Here is a 26,763-nt window from a genome sequence, read left to right as displayed (position 1 = left end):
GTTGCAAAGACAGACATAGCTGCCTCATGCAGCCTAAGGGTTAAAAGTATACACTGTTTTAACAGCTATCAAAAATGGTTGTTACCTAGTAAAAATCTCCACAGACTGTACACAGCAAGATGTTATTTCTATTTAGCTAGTAACATTGTCAAAATGGAATACCAATACAGGTAGTGATGTACCATGCTCACAAGTTGTCTGCCCTTAACCAACTGAGTTGCTTCATAAACAAGAGGAAACACTTCCATTCCTGAAAAAAAAAGGTCTTTGGTAAAAGTATCTGTTATCTTCATGTATCTCAGGAACCTTTACAGTCTTCATTCTAATCTTTATTCTTGGTGCAATAAAACTGGTAAAAAATTCAATCACATCACAATGTCTAAGTCAAGAATGGGTTAATTTAAATTTGAAAATAATCACATTACAATTAAACTAAATTACAATTAATTGATTTACTTTGAATACTTATTGAACTATATTCTACAAGTTAATGAGATATCAACTTATACACATGTATGTACATGTTGTGTTCAGCATTCAAATCATCCATGTACTTATTGAGTTTCCACAGACTTTCTCAGGCTAATAGCCAATGTAATGAAGACTTTACACCAACTGATCCTCCTCAAAACCAGATTGTTGAAATTAAATTTCATAATGCCAGTTTTGTCACTTTAAGCCATTTTTAAAAGTCATAGTACATGTACATACATTGTACAAATCATTAGTGTAGAAGTAGACTTATTTTGAATTGACTCCAACAAAACCTAGACAGAGGTATAAATAAATATATATTGCATTAAAATTTTAATAAGAGCCATTAGCTGCATGTTACTTACCCGATTCCTCAAAGCACATCCAAAATATGTTACATTTTCTTGGGATCTTAAAGTAAACAGGCCAATTTCCCGGCTGTTGTATGGTATATGAACCAGCTGTATAGTGGAATGAACCATCAAAGGAAACAAGGAATATCATCTGAAAGAAGATACATTTTCATGTACAGTAAACATCACTAAAATCAAAAACTTCATGAATACTAAATTAATAATGTGATTGTGAAAGGTTTCATTTACTTACCACAAAATACTATAAAAGTTATTATACTATGGAACTATTTTTTACAGGATCATAAATTGTTTTACACACAGCAAGGCTCAACAATTTCAAAATTAAAAAGATTTTCATTATACATGTTATATGGCATAAATTCCCACTATCCAAAAAAAAAATCATCTGTTACAAAACATTCTGAAAAACAATAACAATAATAGACAACAATAATAGAAAAAAGAGAGTAGTCACAGACAGAATTAACATGACTTATGAGACACACAGCAAAACAGTTACCCTTTTTTTACATGGAAGTGTCTAGACATTGGTAACCAGAAACCTAGCCGGTGTTTAGCCAACCGATAACAGGACGCCTTAGCCTATCCAAATTTCTATCCTATAGGGTTTTCTAGGTGTCCGGTAATCAATTTCAATATTGTATACGCTTGCAGGTGAATATTCAAAAACTATGCCAAAAAATGATACAATAAATTTATTTCCTTACAGTATTCATATATAAAAAGATCGCGAACAGCTAGAAAAACATTCGCGGAGAGGCTAGTCGTATTGTTGCCGGACAGCTAGAATGCAGGGTAGGCGTCCGGTTACCGGACATCTGCATATTTCCTTTTAAAATACCTTGCCTACTACGCGAGAGGGGACTTTTCGAGAAATGATGTGACACAGGCAGGCATCTATAAGTCTGCATCAAATTTATTAATTATCATTGCTACATCATGTACATGTATATTGTATTTTCCCATAATAATGCTTACTATGGACAATGAACTAATTTGATGAATCCTGGTCACCTCGAGTAAGAAGCTGCCTGCCTTCAATAATCTTTGTGATAACCCAACTGGCCATTTTATATTAAATACACAGGCATAGTGGAATCATCTGTGTTTAGTGGCCACAAGATAAATTTCATAATTTTCCCTCGGTATGTTTTGGATTCACTTCCGGGTAAAAAAAAAACGACTTATTTCACAGTGTTTCAGTGAAAGTTTCATATATTTTAGAGAACTTCATTAACAACTGTTTATAAACGGTACTTACCAAATCAGTAAACAGTATTACAAGTCTCAGATCCCTTCATCGTTGAACAAAAGGTAGTTAAACAAAAGTAAACATCACATGCTTCCCTGTTTTACTGTTAAAATCCGAAACCGGAAACATAGCGAAGGGGAAACAACTGGGGAAAGGGATAACGACAACAGGCCGCGCATGGTATTGTTATGCGCATGTGCAAATATCGTGTAAAAATAGCCATCTAAAAATAGCCATCCCAAATAAAAGTCTATTTTTAGATAACTAGCCTTACTCTATGTAAACATTCACGACTGTTATCAAAACTAGAAAGAAACAGTAACTTAAGTGCAGACAAATATGGTTTGAGGCTGCGTTTTTTGGAACATGGCTTTCCCTGTTGGATATTCTTCCTTGTTTGTATCAGTACTATAGTACTTCAAAAGCAACATGTAGCTGGAACATGGTATATATGAGTTTTTTTAGATAGCTATGCTCTGGGTGTTACCCTGGTTAGATAACAACGTGGGGTGGTTATTCATTACAAATTTTCATCAGCCCCCAACCCATTGTTGTGTTTCTGTTACCCGCGGAGCAGGGAAAATACCATTACTTGTTATCTATTTTCCCAAAACTTTTGAGGTTCAGAAAACAGGAGAGCATGGAAATTATCGTATTCAGTAACCTTTTTGGGTTTTTTTGGGGTTTTAGTAACAACGTGGGAGCATGGAAATTGGTACTTTAGATAACCTGCCCCAACTGTTGTATTTTTGGGTCCAGCAGGAAAGAGTGGTTTATATCAGTTTTCGAAAACCCATGTTTGGCTGTTTTTATGTTTCAGGTAACATAGGGGGAGCAGGAAATATGAGAACTATAGAAAAACCATGCCCCAACTTTGTCAGGGTTGGTAAAAACGGAAAGGGAATGTTATATATCAGATGACAGAGACCATTTTCGGCTGTTGGGGTTTTCAGTAAACAACGTGGGAGATGGAAAATATGAGTCTTAGTAATTTTCCCCCCCAATTGTTGTCAAGGGTTTTGTTCAACAAGAAGGCTGGTATAACCAGATTACGTTTACCATGTTCGGGCTATTGTTGTGGTTTGAGTAAAAACAGGGGGAAATTTAAATAGGTCCTAAGAAACCCATGCCCCTAGGTTGTCAGGTTTGGTTAAACGGAAGGCGGGTTTGTATCAGTATTATCCCCCAACTTGTGATGGTTTGATAGGTGGTAAAGCAGGGAAAAGTTGAGACTTTAATTAAAAAAGGCCCCCCAAGTGTTGTCATGGTTTTGTGTAACAAAAGAAACGGATATAAAGTTTTAAGATAATCATTTTTCGGGCTGTTTTTTTTTGTTCAGAAATAAAACGGGAGCATGGTAAATAAAAGTCTGTAGATAACCCAAACCCCCAAAAATTATTGTCATGGTTTTTTAAAAAGGAAGAGCAGGTATTATCAATCTCTGCACTAAGTAGTGAGGATTGATGCGTTTTGTTAAAGCACGGAGTAGATTACATGATAACCGGCCCCAACTTTGCTGGTTGGTTAAAACAGAAAGGCACGGTATATATAAAATTTTAAAAGAAAACCCATGTTCTGGCTGGTTGGGGTTCATTTACACAATGGGAGCACGGTAAAGATGACTCTATAAAAACCTGCCCAACAGTTGTCAAGGTTTTGGTAACAACGGGAAAGAGCATGGTTAATTCAGATTACAGATGACAATGTTTGGTTTTGGGGGTTTTCAGTAACAATGGGGGGCATGGAAATTTGAGTTATAGATAACCATCCCCCCAACTGTTGTCAGGGTTTTGGTAAAAAAAGGGGGAGGATGGTTTATCAGTATTAAAATGACCTTTTGGCGTTTTTTGGGTTTCAGTAAAATAGTGGGAAATGGTAAAAATGAGTACAAAGAAACCACCCCTAATTATGACATTTGGTAAAACAGGAAGTTGGTATTTATAGTTTTTCAGATGAATATATTCTGGCTGTTTTGTTTTTCGTATATATGAGTCTAAATAACCGCCCAAACTGTTTTCGGGGTTTGGTGTCAAAGAAGGCAGGTATATATCAGTATTACAGAAAAACCATGTTCGGCTTTTTTTGTGGTTCAGTAACAAAGTGGGAGCATGGAAAAATTGAGTTTTAGAAAAACCATCCCCCAATTTGTCATGGTTTGGTAAAGCAGGAAGAGCAGGGAATATCAGTATTACAGAAAACCATGTTCGGGCGTTTTATGTTTCAGAACAATAGTGGGAGCATGGTAAATATGAGAACTTAGAAACCCACCCCCCAAAATTTTGTCATGGTTTGGTAAAAACAGGAAGGCAGTTTATCATATGAGTGCCCATTTTCGGGGTTTTGTTGTGGTTCGTAACAACAGTGGGAGCGGTAATATGAGAAATAGTAACCTCCCCCAATGTTGTCAGGGTTTTGGGGTACAACAGGAAGAGCACGGTATATATCAGTGTTCCCAGAAAAACATGTTTGGTGTTTTTTGGGTTCAGTAAAACAGTGGGAGAAGGGAAAAATTTTGAGACTTTAGAAAAACCATCCCCTAATGTTGTCGGGTTTGGAATAAACAGGAGGAGCATGGTTTTAACGTTTTTTTCAGATAACTGTTTGGTTTTTGTTGGGTTCAGTAAAAAACATGGGGCGGTAAAATTACTATAGATAATTTTCCCCCAAGTGTTTCAGGGTTGGTAACAACAGGAAGGCTGGTATTAATCAGTTTTACATATGACATTTTTCTGGTGTTTTTTTTGGGTTCTTTAAAGGGGGGAGCAGGTAAAATTGGTACATAGATCCCCTGCTCCAACTGTTGTCAGGGTTTGGAAACAACGGGAGCACGGTATATATCAGTTTTACAATAACCATGTTTGGCTTTTTTTGTGGTTCATAAATAGGGGAGCTGGTAAATATGAGTACTATAGATCCCCATGCCCTAACGTTACAGGGTTTGGTAAAAACGGGGAAGAAAAGGTTTTTATTCAGTATTACAGTGAATATGTTCTGGCTGTTGTTGTCTTCGATATTATGAGTACTATAAAAAACCATCCCCTAATGTTGTCGTGGTTTGGGTCAACAGGAAGAGCATGGTATATTAGTATTACAGTAAAAATTTTTGGGGGTTTTTTGTGGTTCTGTAAAAAGGGGAGCTTTAAAAATATGGTACTTTAGAAACCATGCCCCCTGTTGTCGGTTTTGGTAACACCGGAGAAAAGGGTTTATATTTTTTTTATCAGTTTTACAGAAAACCATGTTTGGCGGTTTTTAGGTTTCAGTAGAAATAGTGGGGATGGAAATTGGAAACTATAGAAAACCCTCCCCCAATGTTGTCCGGGTTTTGGTAACAACAGCAGAGAATGGTATAATCGTTTTCAGTGCCCCTGGTCTGGCTTTGTTTGTGGTTCAGTAAAAAACAGGGGGGGACCCAGGGTAAATATGAGTACTATAGAAACCAGCCCCAATTGTTGTATGGTTAGGTAACCAAGAAGAGACGGTATATATCGTGTACAGAAAAACCATTTTTGGGTGTTTTTGTGGTTAAAACAATAGTGGGCAGGGGTAAAATGAGTATTTAAGTAACCACCCCAAAAGGGGTAGGTTTGGTATCAAAGGAAGAGCATGGTATATTCAGTATTACGAAACCATGTTCTGACGTTTGTTGGGTTCAGTAACAACAGTGGGGCATGGAAATTTTGAGTACTTTAGAAAAACACGCCCCAATGTTGTAGGGTTTGGAACAACAGGAACCCATGTATATTCGTATTACAGTAACCTTGTTCTGGTGTTTTTGGGGTTGAACAATAGTGGGAGCATGGTAAATTGAAAACCCCAATGATAACATGCCCCAATTTTTGTCATGGTTTGGTAACAACAGGAAGGATGGTAATATCAGTTTAAGATGCGATGTACGGGTGTTGTTGGGTTCAGTAACAACAGTGGGATATGGTAATATGAGTATTTTTGATCCCCATCCCCAATTTTGTCGGGTTTTGTCAAACAGAAGAGAATGGTATTATCGTTTTAAGAAAACCCTTTGTTCTGGCTGTTTTTTGTGGTTAAATAACAACCGGGGGGGGAGCATGGGTAAATATGGTATTTTAGAAAACCCATCCCCAAAACTGTTGTCAGGGTTTGGGTAACAACAGGGAAGGCATGGATTTCGTACAGATGCCCAGTTAAAGTGTTTTTTTGGGTTTTCGATAAAATTGTGGATACGGTAAATTGGGGTATATAGTAATGGCCCCCTAACTGTTGTCAGGGTTTGGTAACAACAGGAAGAGCACGGATATATCAGTATTACAGATGACCGTTCGGGCTGTGTTGTTTTTCGATCAACTTTGGATACGGTAATATGAGAATAGGAAAAACCTCCCCAATGTTTTCAGGGTTTTGGAACAAAGGAGGCTGGATTCGTTTAAGCCCCCATTTCTGGCTGTTTTTGGGTTCAGAAAATAGTGGGAGCATGGTAAATATTAGTACTATAGAAACCATCCCCCAATTTGGTCGGGTTTAGTTCAACGGAGAGCAGGGTAATTTTTTTTTAAAAAAATGACAATGTTCTGGTTTTGTTGGGGTTTTATAACAAATGTGGATCACGGTAAAATATGGTACTATTTTAAAACCCCCCCCTAACTTTTGTCATTTTGGAACAACAGAAGGCATGGTATATATCAGTTTTTACAGATAAATTTTTTGGCTGTTTTTGAGGTTCGATAATAAAAATTTATTGATAATAGGGGGCCTCGTGGCGGGGTTTAAGTCCTGCTTCAAACAAGGTTTTGGTTCGGTAGCAGCAATGAACTGATAAGCGTCTTAGGAAGGAGTAGTATTTACAGTACTATTAAACATGCCCAAACGTAGTGCGGTTCGGTGCAAAAAGTTTGAGTAGGGTTTATTGGTTATTAAAACCCCTGCCCCAACTGTTTCAGGGTTTTGGAAAAAAAAAGGAAGAGCTGGTTTTTACCCGTTTAAGATGTCTATGTTCGGGTGTTGTTGGGGTTGTAAAAAGGTGGATAAGGGTAAATATGAGTTATAGTAACCTTCCCAATGTTGTCATTTTTGAAATAAACAGGAAGAGCACGGTTATTCGGTATTACAAAAACTTGTTTGGCTGTTTTTGTAGCACATTTTCCCAGTGGGAGTTTTTCTTAAATAAATGTTTGAAAACGATAAATTCCAAAAAAGCAAATTTTAAAAAAAGGGACAGAAAAGGGGAAAAAATCTAAAAGGTTAAAATTTACAAAAGGAAAACCTGCAAATGATGTTTCTATGACCTAAAATTTCCCGTGTAAAAACTAAAATCATAAAGGAAGGAGCTTCTATAAAATCTGATTTATGTCGTCTATGATGCAAAATTCCAATTTACAAAAAAAAAGGCCCTTCTCTAGCTTTTTTTGATGGAAAATATTTCGTTTCCATCAGTTTTCAAGTTTTTTTTTATTCAAAAAAAGCCCCCAGTGATGTATCAGAACCAGAATTTTGGGAAAGTAAGTAATAATTGATATTGAATAGTTGTTAAAAGTAAAAAAGAAAATTTTTTTTTTTTGTTTTAAGGGGTCTATATCCCCGAAACAGGGGGGAAAACGTTTTTTTAAAAATATTGGTGGATGTTAAAAATTTTTTGTGGGTATTGTTATACAATTTTTTAAACAAAATTTCGTTTTTATACACCTTTTCTCAAACATTTTTTTTGTAACTAGGACTTTTCCCTTGTTTTTGAAAAATTGTCATGGGTTGATTGGCTCCAATAAAATCAAATTATTCCCTTTTTTTAGATACTAAGTCAAAACACATTTGAACCTTCGAATTATTTGCATTTTGTTTTTTGCCAGTTTGGTTAAGTACAATTTTAATATAAAAAATTTTTTTTTGTAGAAGCCTTTAATCTTCCTAAATATAAACAACATTATTGACTTGTTTAAACCCAAAATCCCAAAATTTTCCCCCATTCAATGAAAGTTTTATGTGTTAAAAAACTCTTTTTGCGTTTTCTCCCATTTGAAAAAGGGAAAGTATACCTTTTGGGCTTTCCCTCATATCAGTTTTACAGATAAACTTTCTGGCTGTTGTTGTGGTTGGGTAACAACGTTGGGCAGGTAATATAGTACTAAGATAACCATGTGGGTTTTTGTAAGGTTCGGAATGCTCTGCAGATGTTGTTCTGATACGACAAGTAGGTTAAAAAAACCCCTGAAAAAGGTGGTGCCTAATTATCTTTCGTCCTGAAACGATGCCCCGGGTTTTGGTCCCGGCCATGACAATAGTAGAGCATGTTTATTATGTATTAAAACAATGTCAAATTTGTTGTTCCAAACCCCCGGGAAAATGTTGGGCCTGGTTCTTGTCTGAACGACCGTACTTGGTTTGGTTACAAAAAATGCACATTGGGGTTTTTATAAATAGAAATAGGTTTTAGCTGTTGAAACCAACCATGATAACATTTGGGCTGTTGTTGTGTCTGGTAATAAACCATGTTTAGTGTTGTTACACAACCCGACAAAATTGGGGCTGGTTACTTTAACAAGGAAACCCCCCCATCTGTTGTTACGGCCATCCCCGGGGGGTTTTTTTTTGTAGGGAAAAAACCCCCGCTTTGTTGACCAGCCGGCCGCGGCAGGTTAATTGTATGAACAGCCTGTTTAGCTTTTGTTACACAAAAGACAAAGTTGGGACTGGTTACACAATCTATACGCCATGCTGTGGTGCGTTGTTCCGGCCCTGCCCAACGCCTAAAGTTTAATTTGACTGTCCCAGCTCCGGTTTTTGTAAACGAACCTGAAAATTTGGGGGGGCCCGTTTATTATGTTAAGCAGCCTGTCTCCTTTTTTTCCAAAACCCCTGAGCCCAGTTGGGCCCAGGTTTCTTAAGCAAGTACAGACTGCTCCGTTATTGGTTCCGGCCATGACAACGCAGAGCATTTTAAAACCTATAGTACGGATAAAGACATGCTTTTACTTTATTTTTTTTATTTCTTTGGGGTTAACGTGCCCCGCACAATTTGGCATAGGCGACTTTCCAGCTTTGTGGGGATGAAGACCCCAAAAAACCCCCGACCTTCCCTAAGCCAGTTGAGGGGTCCTTTTGAAGAATTTTCCGCCGCTCGAACCACATGTTGCTTTACTGTTGTAACAACCTGAAACCGTTCCGGGGCCCGGTTTTTAACGTAGTGAGCAGACATGCCCCCCTGTTTTAGCCCAAAAATGAAACAGTTCGGGCCCTTTTTATTATTGTATTGGTCAGAGTGCCCAGCTGTTGTAAAAGAACCATGGGCCCCAGTGTGTCAAAACCCTGGCTAGTGTTGTACCAATAGAAAACAGTTGGGCCGATTATCTGTAGTAGATCAAAAAAATGCTCTGTCTGTTGTTTCCCGTCCTGACACGACAACAGTTGGGGCTGTTTATTTAGTACTAATACAGACCAGCTCCCTTGTTGTTACCGATCCTGACAACGCGGAGCTTTTATTTTTCATGATAAGGGCCCTGCCCCGTGTTTTTCCCGTATAAAACGCCCGGGGCTTTTATCTATAGTACTGCCTTTCTGGGTCCCCCTGTTGTAACACAACCTTGACAATTTTTGGGGCCTGTTAAACTATATATAATACTGACCATTTCCTACCCTTTTTTACACAATCATGAAAAGTTGGGTTTGGTTATCTTGTAGTGTACAGATTATGCTCAAGTCTTTTTACAGCCATGCCACGTCAGGGCATGTTTCTATGTACTTATACAGAACATGCTCTAACTGTTTTTAGCGAACCCCGGAAAAAGTTGGGGGCGGTTATCTATATACTGATAAGACAAAGTCGCTGTTGTAAAAAACTTTGGGAACATTTGGGGGGCTGGTTTTTCTAAAGTAATGATGCAACCCTGTGTGCCCGGTTTTTTTGTACTCAAAAAGACCATGTTAGCTGTTGTTTCCGGCAAAAGACAAGCCGCAGTATTTTTCTATTGAAGATATAGACTATGCTCTAGCTATGCTCCCGGACAAGACAACAGCCCGAGCAGGTTTTCTATTGTATGATACGACCATGCTTAGTTTGTAACAAAACTATGAGAAAAGTTGGGGGTTGGTATTATGACTAGTTCAGACATGCCAGTTTTTGGGTTTCACAACCATGAAAAAGTTTTGGGGGCCTGTTAAAATTTCTGATACAGACCATCGTAGCTGTTGTAAACCGGACCCTGACAACAGCCGGAGCAGTTCATCTTAGTATAATGCGACCTGCTCGTTGTTTTTACCAACCATGAAAACAGTTGGGGCCCGTGTATTTATAGTATAAAACGACCAGCTCCCTCTGTTGTTTCCCGGGCCCTGCCAAAAGCCGGGGCTTTTCCTTTTTCCTGATATAGACCCTGCTTGCTGTTGCTACCGGACCCCCAAACGCCGGAGCATGTTTATCTATTTTCGATTTTACCATCTCCCGCTTTGTAACCAACAAAGACCCCGTTTGGGTCTGGTTTTCATGCCCGCACAGACTATCTTACTTTTTGTTACCCACAATGACGCAGCAGCAGATGTGTTCTTTTATATGATATAGACTATGATCTTGCTGTGCTACCGGACAAAGAAACAGCCGGAGGTTATCTATTTTAAAAGTACGCCCTGGTCTAGCTGTTTTAACAACCATGACAACAGTTGGGGCCAGGTTATCGTTTGTATTAATAAGTTATTCCCGGCAATTTTTACCGGGGCCGTTTAAACCCATTACTGCTACAGACCAGCTCCCGTTGTTGTTACACAACCCCTGACAACAGTTTGGGGGCCCGTATATTTAAATAGTAATACAGCCATGTCCATCTGTTGTTTCCGGTCCATGAAACACGGGGCTTTTCTTTTGCACTGAATAGCTGCTCAGCTGTGCTACTGGACCATGACAAAAAAACGGAGCTGTTTTTTATTGTATGATCAGGCCATGCTCTAGCTGTTGTTTAAAACAAACCCTGACAATGTTGGGTCTGGGTTTTTGTAGGGACTATACAGACCGCTCTAGTTTTTGTTCACATCTATGAGAACAGTTGGGGGGCTTTATTCAGAATGAGCAGCCCCTGCTGTAGCGTTTTTTGGGTCTTGATACACCGTTTTTTTTCGACGTCAATACAGACCTGCTTAGCTGTTTCAACACAACCCTGCAACAGTTTAGGCCGGTTTTTCTTTGTTAAAACAGATTATTCTCCCGGGTATGTTACCGGACCATGGGGACGTCAGGCCTGTTTCTTGATGTACAGGCCCTGCATAAATGTGTAACAATCTGAACAGTTGGGGTTGGTTATTAAAATAAAAGATGCAGACCTGCTGTACCTTTTTAACCAATCTGACAATAAAAGGGGGCGGTATTAAATACTGATAAGACCTGAGTGCGTTGAAACAAAAAAAGACAAACGTTTGGGCGGTTTTATATAAAGACTATAAGCAAGCTCCCGCTGTTTTAAACAACCCTGAAAGTATTTGGGGCCCGTTTTATTTTGTACGATACAGTTTTTGCTCTAGCTGTTGTAACAAACCCATTTTAAAATAGTTTGGGCCTTGTTTTTACATTACTGAACAGCCGCTGTAGCTGTTGTAAACCCCGGGCCATGACGCAGCCCAAGCGTTCATCTAATATGATACGACCTGCCCAGTGTTGTTACAAACCCTGACAACAGCTGGGACCTGTTTTTTCATAGTACTAATACAGACCTGCCCCTTTTGTTACCGATCCCTGACAACAGGGAGCTTTATTTTGCATGATATAGACCCCGTCTAGTGTTTTTTTCCCGGTCATGGCAACCGGAGCATGTTATCTTAGTACTGTACAGGCCATGCTCCGCTGTTGTTTTCCCGGGCTAATAAAAAGCCCGGGGATGTTTATCTATAGTCTATATATCATCTCACTGTTGTAACGCAATCTTTACAAAGTTGGGCCCGTTTATTATAGTACAATACAAACCCTGCTTGCTTTTTTAACAAAACCTGACATGTTGGGTCAGGTTTTCTTAGTACTGATACAATTATGTCTAGCTCTTGTACCAGACCCTGACCACAGTCAGAGCATTTTTACCCATAGATTTACAGAACATGTTAGCTGTTGTTAAAACCCGACAACAGTTGGGGGCCTTGTTCTTATGATAAGACCTGCTGTCTGTTGTAACCGGGCCATGAGAACAGCCCGGGCTGTTCTCTAAGTACTTGCAGGCCTGCTCCAGTTGTTGTTACAAACCCCCGTCAAAAAGTTGGGGCGGGTATTTTTAGAACTAATAAGACCCTGTCCATCTGTTGTTACGGGCCCCGACAACGCCCCGGGGCATTTTCTTTTGCACTGATATAGACTGCTTAGTTTTTGCTACCGGAACATGAAAGCCGGGGCAGTTATTTTAGATTTTACATACTCCAGTGTTGTAACACAACAATGACAACGTTTTGGGTTTGGTTTTCTTAGTATGAACAGTCTGCCTACCTTTGTTACCGGTCAATGACAACAGCAGCAGCTGTGTATTATGTAATGATTTAGATTGCTCTTGCGTTGCTACTGGACAAAGACAACGGGAGCATTTTATCTATTTTATGATAAGACCATGCTCTAGTGTTGTAACCAAACCCCGACAACGTTGGGGCCGGTTATCTTTAGTATTAATACGCTTATTCTCCGGGTTTGTTACGGAGCCTGTTTCCCATGTCTGCACAGACCTGCCTAAATGTTGTTTCCAAACATGAAAAGTTGGCTTGATATCTTAGTGTGATACGACCTTTCGTAGCTTTTGTAACACAAAATGACAATAAGGGTTGGGGGATCTAAAGTTGACACAGCCATGTGAGTGCTTTTAAACAACCCTGACAAAAGTTTGGGCTGGGGTTTTCTAAAGTTTGAAGTTCCCGCTGTTTACACAATCATAAAACAGTTGGGGCCCGGTTTTATTTAGACAGTAGGATCATCCCTAGCTTTTTTTCTCAACCATGACAACAGTTGGGGGGCTTGTTATCAAAATTTATACAAACCAGCGTTTTTGTAAACCCCGAACAACACAGGGAGCATTTCATTATGTATGATTATACCATATGTTTTGTAACAAAACCTGAAAACGTTGGGGCCTGGTTATCTATATCTGATACGCCATGCTTAGCTGTTGTTTCCCGGGCATGACAACGCCGCTATTTTTCTATTTTAATGTTTAAAACTAGCCTTGTGTTTCTACCGGGGCAATGGCAACAGCCCCGGGGAGGTTTTTCTATTTTACTGATACAGACCAGCTTTATCTGTTGTAAACAACAAAAGGAAAAATTTGGTCGTTGGTTTTTTATGTCTAATACGACCATGCTCTAGCTTTGTTACACAACCATGACAACAGGAGGCTTGTTTCTACGTTCTTATAACAATACTCTAATGTTGTTTCACAACCCTGACAAAAGGGGGCCTGGTTACTTTTTATTTTACAGACCACTTTAGTGTTGTTACCGGACCAGAATCATTGGAGCTATTTATCTGTATTTTTGATACAGATCTTGTTGACCAGACAACAGGGGTGCATGGCTAAAGTAATTTCAAAACGTACAAAAACGTTTGTAAAAAAAAATGAGCAAAAATATCAAATTCTGCACAAATTTTTTTTGTGTATAATTCGATTGCATTAAATTTCAAAAGGTGCGTGCCCAGAAAGTTGTGGGCCTTATTTCTATATTGTCAAAATTTAAACCCATTTCAATGTATGTTTCCCCAAAAAAATAAACTTTGTACTGTTTTTTTGCCTCGTAATATTATAGGCGCTCCTGAGGGTTTTTCCGGGTGAGAAAAATGTACAGCGTGACCCGGGCTCGAAAACCCGGGGCCTTTCGCTTACAGGGTTTTGGGGCAGAGCTATCGGTCCCTTTCACATTTTATCCCCTTTTAAACATAGTTTGAATTTTTGAGAACGGATTATTTTCCGAGTTATCACAAGGGCAGTGGGCTCTGAAAGGGTGAAAATCTAAAAATAACTCAAAGGGAATGTAAAATTAGAATTTTAAACAAAAATAACAATTGGTTTGGGAAAACATGTGTTTTGCTTCCTTGAAAGTGCATGTTAACTAAAAATTTTAACTTGAAAATTTAGAGTTACAAAAGGAAAAACTAAGTTACCGGGAGTTTTGTTGCATTTTTTTATATTGGAAAAATTATTTTAAAGTTCGATTGCTGGCTTTTGTTTTCTTTTTATGTCTGCTACTTTCTTTACATGAATTTAAAAATTTTGAACCTACCTCATACCTTTTTATTTCAAGGTAATTAATTATTTTTAACAAAAAATTGCATTAAAAATTGCAGTCCAAGGGGGAAAGGGGCCTATGTATATAAGAAAGAATTACGAATTCAAATTGCACTAACTTCCCAGTTAAATGAAACTACTACATCGTTATTTTACCACAGGGCGGTCCACTTGATAGTTTCGGCCACTAAACGGAAAAAAAAGCGCTATCGGCTAATAAACATTTTTTTGTTATGTTACATAAAGTTGAAACCCTGTAAGTCATACGTACGGTATTGAACTTAATGATTATGTAAATGTTGGAATTTCCGGGAAACTAAAAAGTAACTAATTGCGCATGGCATTTGAACCCGCCGGGCCCGTTGTCGTTATCCCCCTCCCAAACAAAGATTTTCAAGATTTTTTTGCCCCGGGGAAAACCACTTTTTTTTTCAGGTCTGATGTCTAATTTCTTTTTTAGTGGCTGTCATCAAACAGTAAAAGGCAGTCGTATAAACGGTAAAATTTTGCAATTAAAAATGGGAAGAAAGCTGCGCGCGTAAACTTGGCCAACTTTTTAAATGTTTCTCGTAACGTCATGCCCCTTGGACCCGGGTTTTCAAAGGGGACGTCACATATATAAAAAGTTTTACTTGTGGAATAGATATTTTAAGATTTTTTCACTGCTAGAAAATTAAAGATCATTTTAGTTTTAGAGCAATAAAAACTTCCCTTAAAAGAAAAGTTTGTAGTGATATCCTCCTTATCACCCCGAATTTTAAAAAAGCCCGTGAACAGTGTTTTTTTTAAAATGTAGTTTTAGAAAATAGCACCAAAATTGAAAATATGTTTCACTCCGACATATACCTACGGCCCGTACTCCATACAAAAAAAAAAAAATTACCAGACTGTTTTATGATTGCCCAAAATAGACACCTATTGGAAAATGATTTGGGTACTGTTGTTTTATTTTTAAAAGGTGCCATTAAGGAAAAGTTTCCTCCTGCCAAAATTTGGGGGCCCTCGATTATACCGTGTTAAAATGTTTTGGGGTATTATGATTAAAAATTTTTATTTTTTAAGCACTTTTTTTTTATTGGGAATTTTTAATTGCCTTTTTAAATTATAAAGCGGGGTTTTAAGAAAAAAATTCCAAATTAAAAAATATGCTTAAAGTTTTCCAATCAAAAAATTTTACCCTTTTAACAAATTACCCAAATTTAAAGTATTTTATAATGCATTTTATGCAAAAAAGTAATGTTATTTTTTTAAAGTTTTAAAAAAATAAAGAAAAAATAAAAATCGCTCAACAGATATGCCAAAAACATTGAAAACTTGCCTTTTGTCGTGTACGCAGTAAATATTGTGAAAGGGCTAAGATTGCGGTTTTCTTCATTTCAAATTAAAATGGAGCAATTGTCATTACCCGTTTTAAAAAAAAAAAATTTCCCAACAATGTTCAGACAATGGAGAATATCCGGGTTATAAAAAAAATGTCATTTTGATAGAAAAAAGTTTTATAGCCTTTTTAAAACCCCAATAACCGATCTTTTCAAAAATTTTATATAGAAATACATAGAAACCATAGTCATCAACTTCAAACAAAAATGGAAGCAATAAGTTTTTGTATCACATCGATAAAAAATATATTGAAATAAAGGGCAACAAATGAAGATTACTTCACGAGGTTATAAAATTTTGTTAAATAACGATAAAAATACATTTTTAATGTTTGAAATATATTTTCCTATACAAACCTATAGTAAAACTGTTTATCGATAAACGTTATCGGGTCCGCGATCCGTGTATATTCAAGGGAGACTACTTTTGCCGAAACTACTGGCAATGTATTGGAATGTTGGCCATGATTATATGTGTTACTCTATAATAGTAAGTGTAGGTTATGAAATACTATTAGTACCAAAAATGTGTAGTCATTTACATAGATTTTTACTGATTTTTTATGGAAATTAATATAACCGCCCTCATTCCTTTTCAGCCTTGTATTTTGTTTAAAACATTCTTATATTATCCATAGATTTATGTTATCTTTTAGTCAAGACATTCAACTTGAATAAAAAATACATGTTTTACTCTCTCATATACATTTTGACATTGAAATAATATTTTGAATCTTAAGCTTTTCTTAAAGTGTCACACTTTTTTGTTGCACTCCTGACATTTTTGGCATGTTTTTCAGACATAACTTTTTTTCTGTGAAGCAATCTTGACCAAACTTTACATACAGCTCTGTGGCACCAGTTTGCATTTTTAGACAAACAAATCAGCATCTAATAATGCATGATGTGATAGTAGTTTAAGAAAAACTAAAACTAGCCATTTTTTTAAAAACAGCCCAAAGGTTAAACCATTAAATCCAGGAATATGAAGTCCTAATGTTCATGAATTTCTGTTCAGAAAAAAATAGAAAACAAGAACAGATCAAAACAGAATAGAACATAGCTTTTTATTTCACGCGGTGCAACTAAATTTATTTATTTATTTTGTTAGGTTTAACGTCGCACCGACACATTTTAGGTCATATAGCGGCTTTCCAGCTTTGATGGTGGAGGAAGACCCCAGGTGCCCCTCCGTGCATTATTTCATCACGAGCGGGCACCTAGGTAGAACCACCGACCTGGATGGCTTCCTCACGTCGATGAGGGGCCAGCGACCTTAATTGAAAAAACAATTCGTTATTTGGTGATAAGAGAGCCAATAAAAATCAGATTCTTCTGGAGAGAAAAAAAATCGTTTGCAGTTTCGGTGAACAGTAAAATTGGTGATACAAGTGGTGGAGGTGATGGGATAGGCCTGCATTTATCTGTTTATTTAACTGAAAGATACCACACAAATTCCACACCTGTACAGAGTAGAGGAAAACTATATCAGGCAGCAATATCATGTCTTTTTTGGTAAAGAAAGCCAAGCTTGAACTAACAAACAAAAATATTTAAGGTAGCATGATTCCCGAGTTTGTATGGTACTTATCTCGATTTTTGGTTTACACAGGTAAATAATGTATTTCAGGACTGAACTGTATAATAGACCTTTTCGCGTAAATGTATGTATACATGATTGTACATATATTATGTACTTTGGTCAAAAGTGGCAGGGACAGGGGGTCTCAAGACAACAAAGAATAACGAATCATTAGTTAATATTAATACGAAGTATGGTAGTCATGGCACGCCTGAGTTTGACCACCCTAGGACGAACTGACCTTACTAATCACCATTTGGAATACTGATTAATTTTTCTATAAAATATTCCGCTGTGATCATACATATATGCCTCTTCTTCCGTCTAAACTCAAAACATATAACACCGTATAGTTCAATTTTCCCGGAAGCGGATCAAGATATAGTATAAACAACGGTTGGACATTAAAAGTCTAGCGTTTTTATAATATAGATCTAATTTTTCTTAGGTATTTGCGTCATTGTTGTCGGATTGATTTTTGTCACTTACGTGCCAGTGGTCATGCGACTTTTCCAGATTGGATATCTTAATTTTTCTCGCAATTCTGCCTAATCGTTTTAGTGTTTTGTTACATCTGGCACGCTAGAAGTCAGAGAAACTTTGAAATGGGAGTACCCGTCCCGTAAAGTTCGAGGGCAGATTATTGGATCGTGTGGTCTTGACTCGATCCCCTGGCCAGGCACAGGATTCCCGTTACACCGTTATAATTTAGTTAACGACCGTGACATTCGCCCATCACCTCTGTTTCATGTCGAGAATCTGGCAGTTACTTGCGAAGAACAGGTTAGTACTGGGACAAGATCTAGTAACTCTGGTTTGGTTAACTGCCCACATAACTGAAATACTATAACAATGGCGCTGATGCCAAAACAAATGAAGAAAGCATCTTGCTCTATCCCCACGCTGTCGTCGCTAACATACTTCTAGATGTTTAGAATAAACTGGAGATCGTTTGAAGTGATTTCAAAGATTGCAATATAACAAAACTTAACAAAATATGATTTATAAAGAATTTAATAGATAGAATTTAACTTGGCATCCAGCACAACAGCTACTTCATAAACGTCTACTTTACTACATCACAAGTAGAGTACATTGACACAGCATACATTGTGTATAATAGTGCACGTATATGAAAGGTCAACGAAAAAAACTAAAGTATCTGAAAAAGTTAAATCTGAGATCACAAAATATTTCACCAATGCATAACACTTGCTAAACGCACAATCCCTATAACAAATACATAGTATTTGTAAATAAACATTATATATGATACAACAGTACAAAGTAACTTCGTATAGAATCTATATATATATATATATATATAAGAACAGCATGAAATTACATACAATGCAGTCAACACTGTTTCAACAGTAAATATAAAATCATACAGTACAAAACTGTTACTCAACAGCAGTAGAATAATCTATTTTTCTGGTGACTTGCAGTAGTCCGAAGCATTTTTACCCTGTAATAGTTTTAGATTCAGTGCTTAATAGATCAAAAGTATCATTTACTTCTGTACAAAAGGCATTCTGACCTTTTCCTATTCAAAATATGAATAAAACTACTGCGCAAAATGCTTATAACACCTCTCCTACAAAAAAGACAATAATTGTCTATGATCTCCCTATCTTGTCACATTTACAAATGACTACAATCAGGACAGTGGGCAGTGGACATACACTCGTGGTCTAGAAGCCTGATTATGTCATCCGGTAGACGATCACGTGATGACGTCATGGTCACTCGCCGTCATATGAGAGCATTTCTTTCCACAATGGATAATCGTGCATAACAAAGTCCCATTCGTTTAAGAATTTTTTGTTTGCTTTGACATTTAGATGAGTGACGTCGCGCAGTGACAGCAGCAAGTTAAACAGTTGGTAGATGCGTTGTCCGGGGTTTTGGCTGGTCTTACTTAGATAGTACTGCAAACATTCAACATATTTCTCTTGAAGATGTTGGATCCTCTGTGGGTCAGACAAGATACAGCGATCTATAAAAAGAAAATATGCAAAGACAAATAAGTACATGAACAGCACCATTGAAGTTTTCATAGTTCTTTATGCATGGATCCATTCTATTTCATCAATCTATAATTTAAAGGCCACAGATCTAGATTCTTTATCAATCCTTAAGAAAATCTAGTCTAAAAAACATTTTTCCATTTAAGCACAGGGCGTCACCTGAAACTGGATATCTCGCACTTATTTCTACTGTATAATGTACGACACAGGAATGGTATCGATATACTAATAAATCTTCCTTTTTTAACTTCTGTAAAGAAGAGTTTCAACTTTTCATGATTTATAGCTCTAGTCATTTCCGATTATCATGTAACAATGAGCATTTTAAAATTTAAAGGTTTAAAAGAGCCCAATGTAACCGCGAATCCATCCAATTTTCCAACCACATGAACATTAGTAGGTCTATTTATATGAAAAGTCGGTAGTATGCGTATACAAAAATGTTACATTTTGTAGATAATGCTATCAGTCGAGGAGTAAATACCTGTATACGTAAGAGCGATCAATCTGACAAGGGCTATCTCCTCTAATGTTAGATTCAGCAATTTAATTCTGTCAGAATACTCCAGGATGGTGTCGAGGATCTCTTTGTCAAAGAACTTAACCATGTCATCTTTCCTTACTTGTGATGTTCCATCAGAGCTACTACACACCCCTAGTTTCCCATTACACAACATATAGTTTCCAAGCATGTAGAATTCCATATGTGCAGCTGAAAAACCAAAAAGAGTCAAATTTAAAGGAATTCAGACCACGAAGCTTTGGTTGCTCAATGTGTACTTCTTATACCGGCAAAAAATTTGATTTTAACTATTAGAATAATAAAATGTTCATAAAAACTTTACTTTTAAGAAAATTATAATCAAAGGCCTGAATGGCCTGAGTCGGCTAATGATTGATGTACTGAAAGTATAGTCTACCAGTTTCAGTTTGTTTTTAGTTTTTTTCTTAAAATTTCATAACACAGCTCGATATTTACCCAAAATATTATATCCGGATACGATTACACTTTTCTCCAGTTTGAACAATATATTTTACAAATTGTGATGATACGAAGACATTTAGCAGCAATTGGCAGTATCTGACATTGAAGTTTACGGTTAAATTACCTCTTATTTAAATCTTTTCATAAAAAAGTTGTTTCGTTTCGCCAAACATAGACGATCTACTTTCGATTTCAAAAACTACAAGAAAATACAATTTAATGTTTCGCCGATTTGTTTATTTCTCGAAAAATAAGAATTAAAACCATTTCTAATATCAGTAGTAACTAAACAAACCAGTAAGAGCTTCTTCTTCCGATAATTTATCCGTTTACTGACTGCAAAATTCAACCCACGCAAAGTTTATAGAAATCATACGATGCGTGTTTACGTTCAATGTGGGAGAATTAAGGCTGATCGGCTATGTTAACTAACGCATCCAGACGATTCAGATTTTGTTTTTAAAAAAGCATTGTGTGCGTTTCTGTAATTTTATATACGTTTTTATACGCTTAGAAATTATTAGACATGCGTATTTGCATTATTTCTATACGTAATTTACGCTAATACGCATCTTATCTGGAGCCCTGCTGGAACTATTTTTTGTCTTTCGCTGGATGTTACCCAATTCTTAAAATGCACATTTATGCTTAATGAGTTACATTCGAGAATTGCACAATTACAAGTCATAAATATGACAGATTACATCGTATATTGGTCATAGCAAAGGGAATTGACACAACTTAACTTCATTCATGCAGTGAACTGTTTGAAATTTGAGAAATCTAATGGAACTACATCCCTTCACATGTTATTCGGTCCATTTAGAGAATCGTTGGATAGCAAGGACTCGTCAAAAGGCTTTCAGCCTTTAGCCGACTCAATAATAGTAATTATTTCTGTTCAGTGTGTGTTTTCAATGTTTACGGTGCACAAACTTTCATGTCAAAAATGACATATGCTGTAGTAACAGAAAAAAAAACATGGAAAAACACTGCGTTTCAACGATATCATGTTCTTTGTCCAAATATTGTTTGCGTTTCACTAGGTAAGTTTAAAAAGGGGTTTTCTGTTAATTGAGAAAATTTGATTTAACTACCTTTTAAAAGTTTAGAGACGTCCTTTGGATTTAAAGTCTTAAAACCTGGAACCAGTTTAGCGAAGTTGACATATTGGGCGATATTTTCTTCCATCGACTTCCCTTTATTGTTAAACACTGTCAATCGATCGTCCAGATCAAGGCCGGTCTCAGCAAATATCTGTTGATACTCCTCCGTAGAGACAAAATTAGTCTGAGTCCCGAACAGGTCGCCAAACACTTCTTCTTTCAGTGTAAACTGCTCCTAAAATTTGCAGACGATAGAAATAAGAACTCAATACAATGTACTTAATAAAACAGTAAACGGCTTAAAAATTAACGTTGATAAAAATAGTTTCGGACCAAAGGATTACATGTAATCACACCGTTCATGAACACGAGCCTTACTGGAGATAAAAGAGATACATCCGTTATATCAAGTTCTTTTTAGCCAAAACATCGTACGCAAGTCTACAGTGGTTCGAAACAAATGAAAACTATTCTAAGACCGTTTCACAAGTATATTGTAAGTATACGTACATATAGCTTGTAGTGCTGTTGTTCCATCACACGAGCGTACTTGTAGTGTTTCTTGAGATTTGGATATACAGCCTCTTGACACGACATTATTGCGTCAATCAGAAACTCTAGCTCGTGATTCTCTACAAAAACTGGTTTCACTTCCTGTTTGATGTCCTCAACCGTAATAGTGAATTCGGTGAGATCTGCATAAAAATAATTTTTTAAAAACAAGAAAAACCACCTGCAAATATCAATTAAAACTGGTATTTTCTTTTTTTTCAGTTTGTAATATGGTTGACAGGGAAGGTTGCCGATCAGAAACCTTTCCAATAAAAGAAAGTAAAGGCTATACGACCATATTAGCTTCGTAAATTATTATTTAACTTTACCGAGATACAGAATGAATGGCTGCTAAAACTGTGTAAAATTTCAGGCAATTATCGTTTTATTCTCTTAACTTTGTGTTAAACAGTTTTAATTAATACTATTTTCACTTACCTAAGTCTAGGAGTCCGTCAAATACGTCAAGCGCTATTCCTGAATCAGGTGAAGCGTCTAAATTGTTCTCTTCTGTCGAGTCTAGGCGCTGTTTCTTGACTGGTACAAGTTCCGAGACGGTAGTTTCTGCCTCTCGAGCTTTCGCTTCAAGTATGGCTTGCGTCCGGATAGCAATAGAATAACGTCCGCGACGTACACCTGAAAAAAGCGAGTAGAATATTTTAGAAGTGGCAGAATATGGACCTTGGAACGATTCATTTCAGAATTTTGGCTATTTTCATTGCGTTCCCATATTCAAATAAAATATATACTAAAGTAAAAAGCTGCAGCGACTCAAAATCTACAATTTGCAAACCCTGATCGACTGACCTCCTGTATGGCATAATAATGTTTATGAATTTAATTCCGAGATCGTGGTAATATAAACTTACCTCCTTTAGACATGCCTATGTCAAAGCATTTTCTAAGACGACAAGCGGAGCAGTTTCCAAGTTTCTTGTCAGTAATTTCACAGTTGTCGTCCTTGATACACTTGTAGTTATGTTTATGAAGCAACGCTCGGCGGAAAAACGCCTGAAAAAAATTATTAAGCCTTCATAACTTATTCAATACAAAAACGTCGAAACATCTTCCTTAAAAGTGTCTATAAGTCCATACCTTTTAAAACGGGACAATGCAATATGCCATTTATGGTCATATAAAACTCAGACTCGAACTGAAACTCAACTAATTCAGAGTTATCAGAACTTTATAATAACTTTACAACAGTTCAAACTGAGTAAAAATTAAACTTCAACTTAAACAGAAACTCGAAATATTGTAAAACTTTGAAACTCCGTATATAATTGTGATGAGATTAAATTTTTGACGGACGGATACCTTGCAAGCCTCGCATGTGATTACACCAAAATGATACCCGGTCGCATTTCCTCCACATACTTTACACGGGGGAAGGGGTACGGAGGTATATGGAGACCCGCTGCCGGTCTTCTTCCCCTCGCTATTTCTCTTTCGCCGCTGTGGTATGGTAGCGGTAGTGTCCATCGGCTGGAGTAAATCCGTCATTTTGGTTTTGTTGTTTAGAGATGATTTTGTTACAATGTCCACCTCTGGTTTGATATCTGTTGATTTAAAATGCAAATAATCATACTGTTTGTACTCAAACATATCCTGAATGGTAGTGCAGTCACGTAACAATTCCGGTTCGGTTTTTAACGTTATTGGATAACGTAAAATGTTAGTTGTATAACACTGGGAAAAAACGAAACTTTCGTCAGTGGGCTCCTGCTTGACTAGGCTTAAATCAAAATCAATGTTATCCATGGTTTGTAATGACACTTAACGGACCTATTTTTTTATAATTTACGTGCACGACTGAACAGTGAAACAATGAAGGGTCTTGTCAGATTAACACAGCGTTTTATATTTTCTTATCAAGGGAAAATTGTCATATGAAATCGTCATGTGTTTAGGATGAAATACCTTTCCTTAACAGTCGTTATCATTTCACAATTAGATTACCTCGACCTATTTAACTACTTTAATCACCCCAACACCAGTTTATAAATGCACTTACAATAACAAACAACAGTGGCACAGGACTCAGTTTTGTAAAAAAAAAATGGTCAAAGCTGTATATATATATATGCTGGCATCAAAACATCATTGGTTTTCAATACATGTGCACGTGAGATCAGTTCTAGTGCGATTGCACATTTTTAGTTGGATTCTATCAGAAGGATACAATAATTATGTATACTTGTTCATTAATTTCTCGCGAGTAAGTTCTAATTCGTAAGCTTATATATTGGAGATCGTGATTTTCCACTCGATCGCGCTCAACAAGCCGCCTCCTGGGTTTTTAAAGTGCAGTTAACACTATATTTTGATGACCTATAAACACAGATCTAGGCCGATAAACTTATACTTGTAATGTACATACTGAAGCGTGTTATGATATAGTCTACCCGGCCAAAAGCGCTCCCGATGTTTAGTTGACAGTGGGCACACACTGATGTGCCGGTCATTAAAGTGTGTAAATATTTCGAGTACTCGAGCATACACTGCAGGGGAGCTTTTAAAGAAATTACGATTTACACTTTCTTCAGTGCCCACTTTTACAGTCAGTGACCATTGTAGAAACTTTATATTAACTTTATACAGAATGACTGCTTGCCTCAAAAGCGCATTTTCCTCTAAAAAAAAACATCTAAGCGAATCACATGCAATTTCACAACACTGTATACTATGGATAAAAATTCATCATTTAGTCACGTATTGACTACAGTGCGCATGCACATGCATAATTTTATTGCCATAGTTTTAATCTCTGAAATCCGTCCCAGCTTTTGACTTGTCGAAATAATTTGCAATGGAAAGATTTAGCCAACCATACCATGCCTTTGTATGATCATTTTTATGTTTAAAATAGAAAAAGATATTGGATTTCTTAAAGCGTGATAAACAGTCGACCTCGCTACTATTTACATATTTTTTGTTTTATTATAAAGAAAAGAATTTCCCAAGGCCAAATGTTTCGGCTCACATATTCATTTTTGGTAAACGCGGGTGGTATAGTTTTTTCCAGACAAATTCATAGGGGGTAATGGTATTAATTAGAAACGATAATTAAAAGATCACTAGTAAAATAATTAGTAGCTGTTAGCATTCAGTATTCAAATGAACAAAACTTTGCCTTTAGGTTCCCCTGAGATTCCCCCCGGTAACGTACGTATAATCTAACTTATATTTATTCAAAACAATTAGTATTCAATTAAGAAGTAGCTGCTAAATGGTCATTTTGAAATAATTAGTAGCTTAATGGTCAGTATTCAAATGATAAGTAGCTGCTAAATGGTCATCATAGCTTTAAATGATCATTTTTCAAATAAGTAGCAGTTAAATGGTCAGTATTTAAATGATTAGTGACTAGTCACTATAAAATTTTTTTTTTCAAATGATTAGTAGCTAAACAAATTATTAGTAGATCTATTTTACTATTATTTAAATGATCATTGTTCAAATGATGAGCAGCTGCAAAATAATCATTTATATTCAAACGATTTATAGCTAAACAACCATAATCAAATGATAGGCCTAAGTAGTTAAATGGTTATTTTTTAAATAATTATTATTTCAAATACTAGGCAACGAAATTTGCAAAACAGGAGAATAATTATATTATTTTGATCATAACACCTGAATGGCGTAGAGACTGCCCATTAATGAGTTTCACAGCGTTATTAATTAACTAAAACAACAATTATAATAACTGAGCCGCGCCATGAGAAAACCAACATAGTGCGATTGAGACCAGCATGGATCCAGACCAGCCTGCGCATCCGCGCAGTCTGGTCAAGATTCATGCTGTTCGCTAACAGTTTCTCTAATTGCAATAGGCTTTGAAAGCGACCAGCATGGATCCTGACCAGACTGTGTGGACGCACTATGTTGGTGTTCTAATGGCGAGGCTCATATCATATTTTATGTAAAGACCACATACGAAGAAGAAAAAAAACAAGTACACTATTTTAGAAGACTCATTCGGTTGGAGGGTAAAAGTTCGAACCCTTCACACTACTGCTACCTGGCTGAAACAATCATTCATGGACTGGTTTCATCACAGGAGCCTGAAATTCTATCCAAAAGCCACGAAAAGTCTGTATATGAAAAAAGACCCCCCTTCTATATAATAAATTTTATTATATAGAAGGGGTGTCTTTTTTCATATACAGACTTTTCGTGGCTTTTATTATATAGAAGGGGGGTCTTTTTTCATATACAGACTTCTCGTGGCTTTTGGATAGAATTTCAGGTTCCTGTGGTTTCATATATGAGCACATGTGTACTAAAACTTAATCTACAGTCATGCAATGCACAATCTTATGTCTAAATAGACGAAAATAGACGAATTTTTTAAAATGTTATAAAATACTAAAATAGTGTGTACTTACCACTTAGTAAATAGTCCACTGCGGGTTTTAATTGACAGAATGCACGCTTATGCTTATGCAACAATATTATAGTGTAGTATTTTGCGGTTTATAACGTCACGTGTGTTATGAATGCATGCATTGGATAGCTGTACAATGTAGAAAATCCGCTACTCTGACGTCACAGCAGTTACGAGAGGCATCAAGCGGGGAATGAGCTAGAAAATAACCGCGCTGTTAAAACAGATTAAATTTCGGTCAAGTCTCACTGGTACTTTCAAATTTACTGAAATTGTCTTGTAGAGAATTATAAACCTAGATTGGAGAATGAAAGCATTTCCACGTTATTCTTTGCAAAACAAAAATGCTTTCATTCTAAAACGCTTTAATAGTCATGTTGACCCGAATCTTGCCCCGGTCATACCGAACAATTGGTTAAACCTTGGACGATGACCA

General features: G+C 36.7%; 1 protein-coding gene across 1 annotated transcript; it reads right to left on the bottom strand.

Moving 5' to 3' along the window:
- Window positions 1–18,262: 18,262 nt before the first annotated feature.
- On the bottom strand, window positions 18,263–26,485 carry LOC123536228 (vitamin D3 receptor A-like). Its single transcript, XM_045319216.2, has 8 exons — window positions 26,329–26,485; window positions 23,255–23,496; window positions 22,807–22,948; window positions 22,376–22,573; window positions 21,896–22,080; window positions 21,377–21,620; window positions 19,779–20,006; window positions 18,263–19,263 (listed from the first exon to the last, which is right to left on the bottom strand). Exons 2-8 carry the CDS (start codon window positions 23,438–23,440, stop codon window positions 19,010–19,012), a joined length of 1,437 nt encoding a protein of 478 aa, XP_045175151.2. The 5' UTR covers window positions 23,441–23,496; window positions 26,329–26,485; the 3' UTR covers window positions 18,263–19,009.
- Window positions 26,486–26,763: the final 278 nt, after the last annotated feature.

Source organism: Mercenaria mercenaria, chromosome 17, assembly GCF_021730395.1.
Source record: "Mercenaria mercenaria strain notata chromosome 17, MADL_Memer_1, whole genome shotgun sequence".
In the NCBI taxonomy this organism is placed as follows: Eukaryota; Metazoa; Mollusca; class Bivalvia; order Venerida; family Veneridae; genus Mercenaria; species Mercenaria mercenaria.
The sequence above is the reverse complement of the archived record's forward strand: the minus strand, read 5'-3'. Positions and strand labels throughout refer to the sequence as shown.

What these genes read in the sequence shown, in the direction of transcription:
- LOC123536228 (XM_045319216.2), bottom strand. Translation starts at nt 23,440, where the DNA reads ATGACGGATTTACTCCAGCCGATGGACACTACCGCTACCATACCACAG. An exon ending in CATAGGCATGTCTAAAGGAG is followed by an intron (nt 22,574 to 22,806) that starts GTAAGTTTATAT and finishes CGCTTTTTTCAG; the next exon opens with GTGTACGTCGCGGACGTTAT. An exon ending in TGACGGACTCCTAGACTTAG is followed by an intron (nt 22,081 to 22,375) that starts GTAAGTGAAAAT and finishes ATTTTTATGCAG; the next exon opens with ATCTCACCGAATTCACTATT.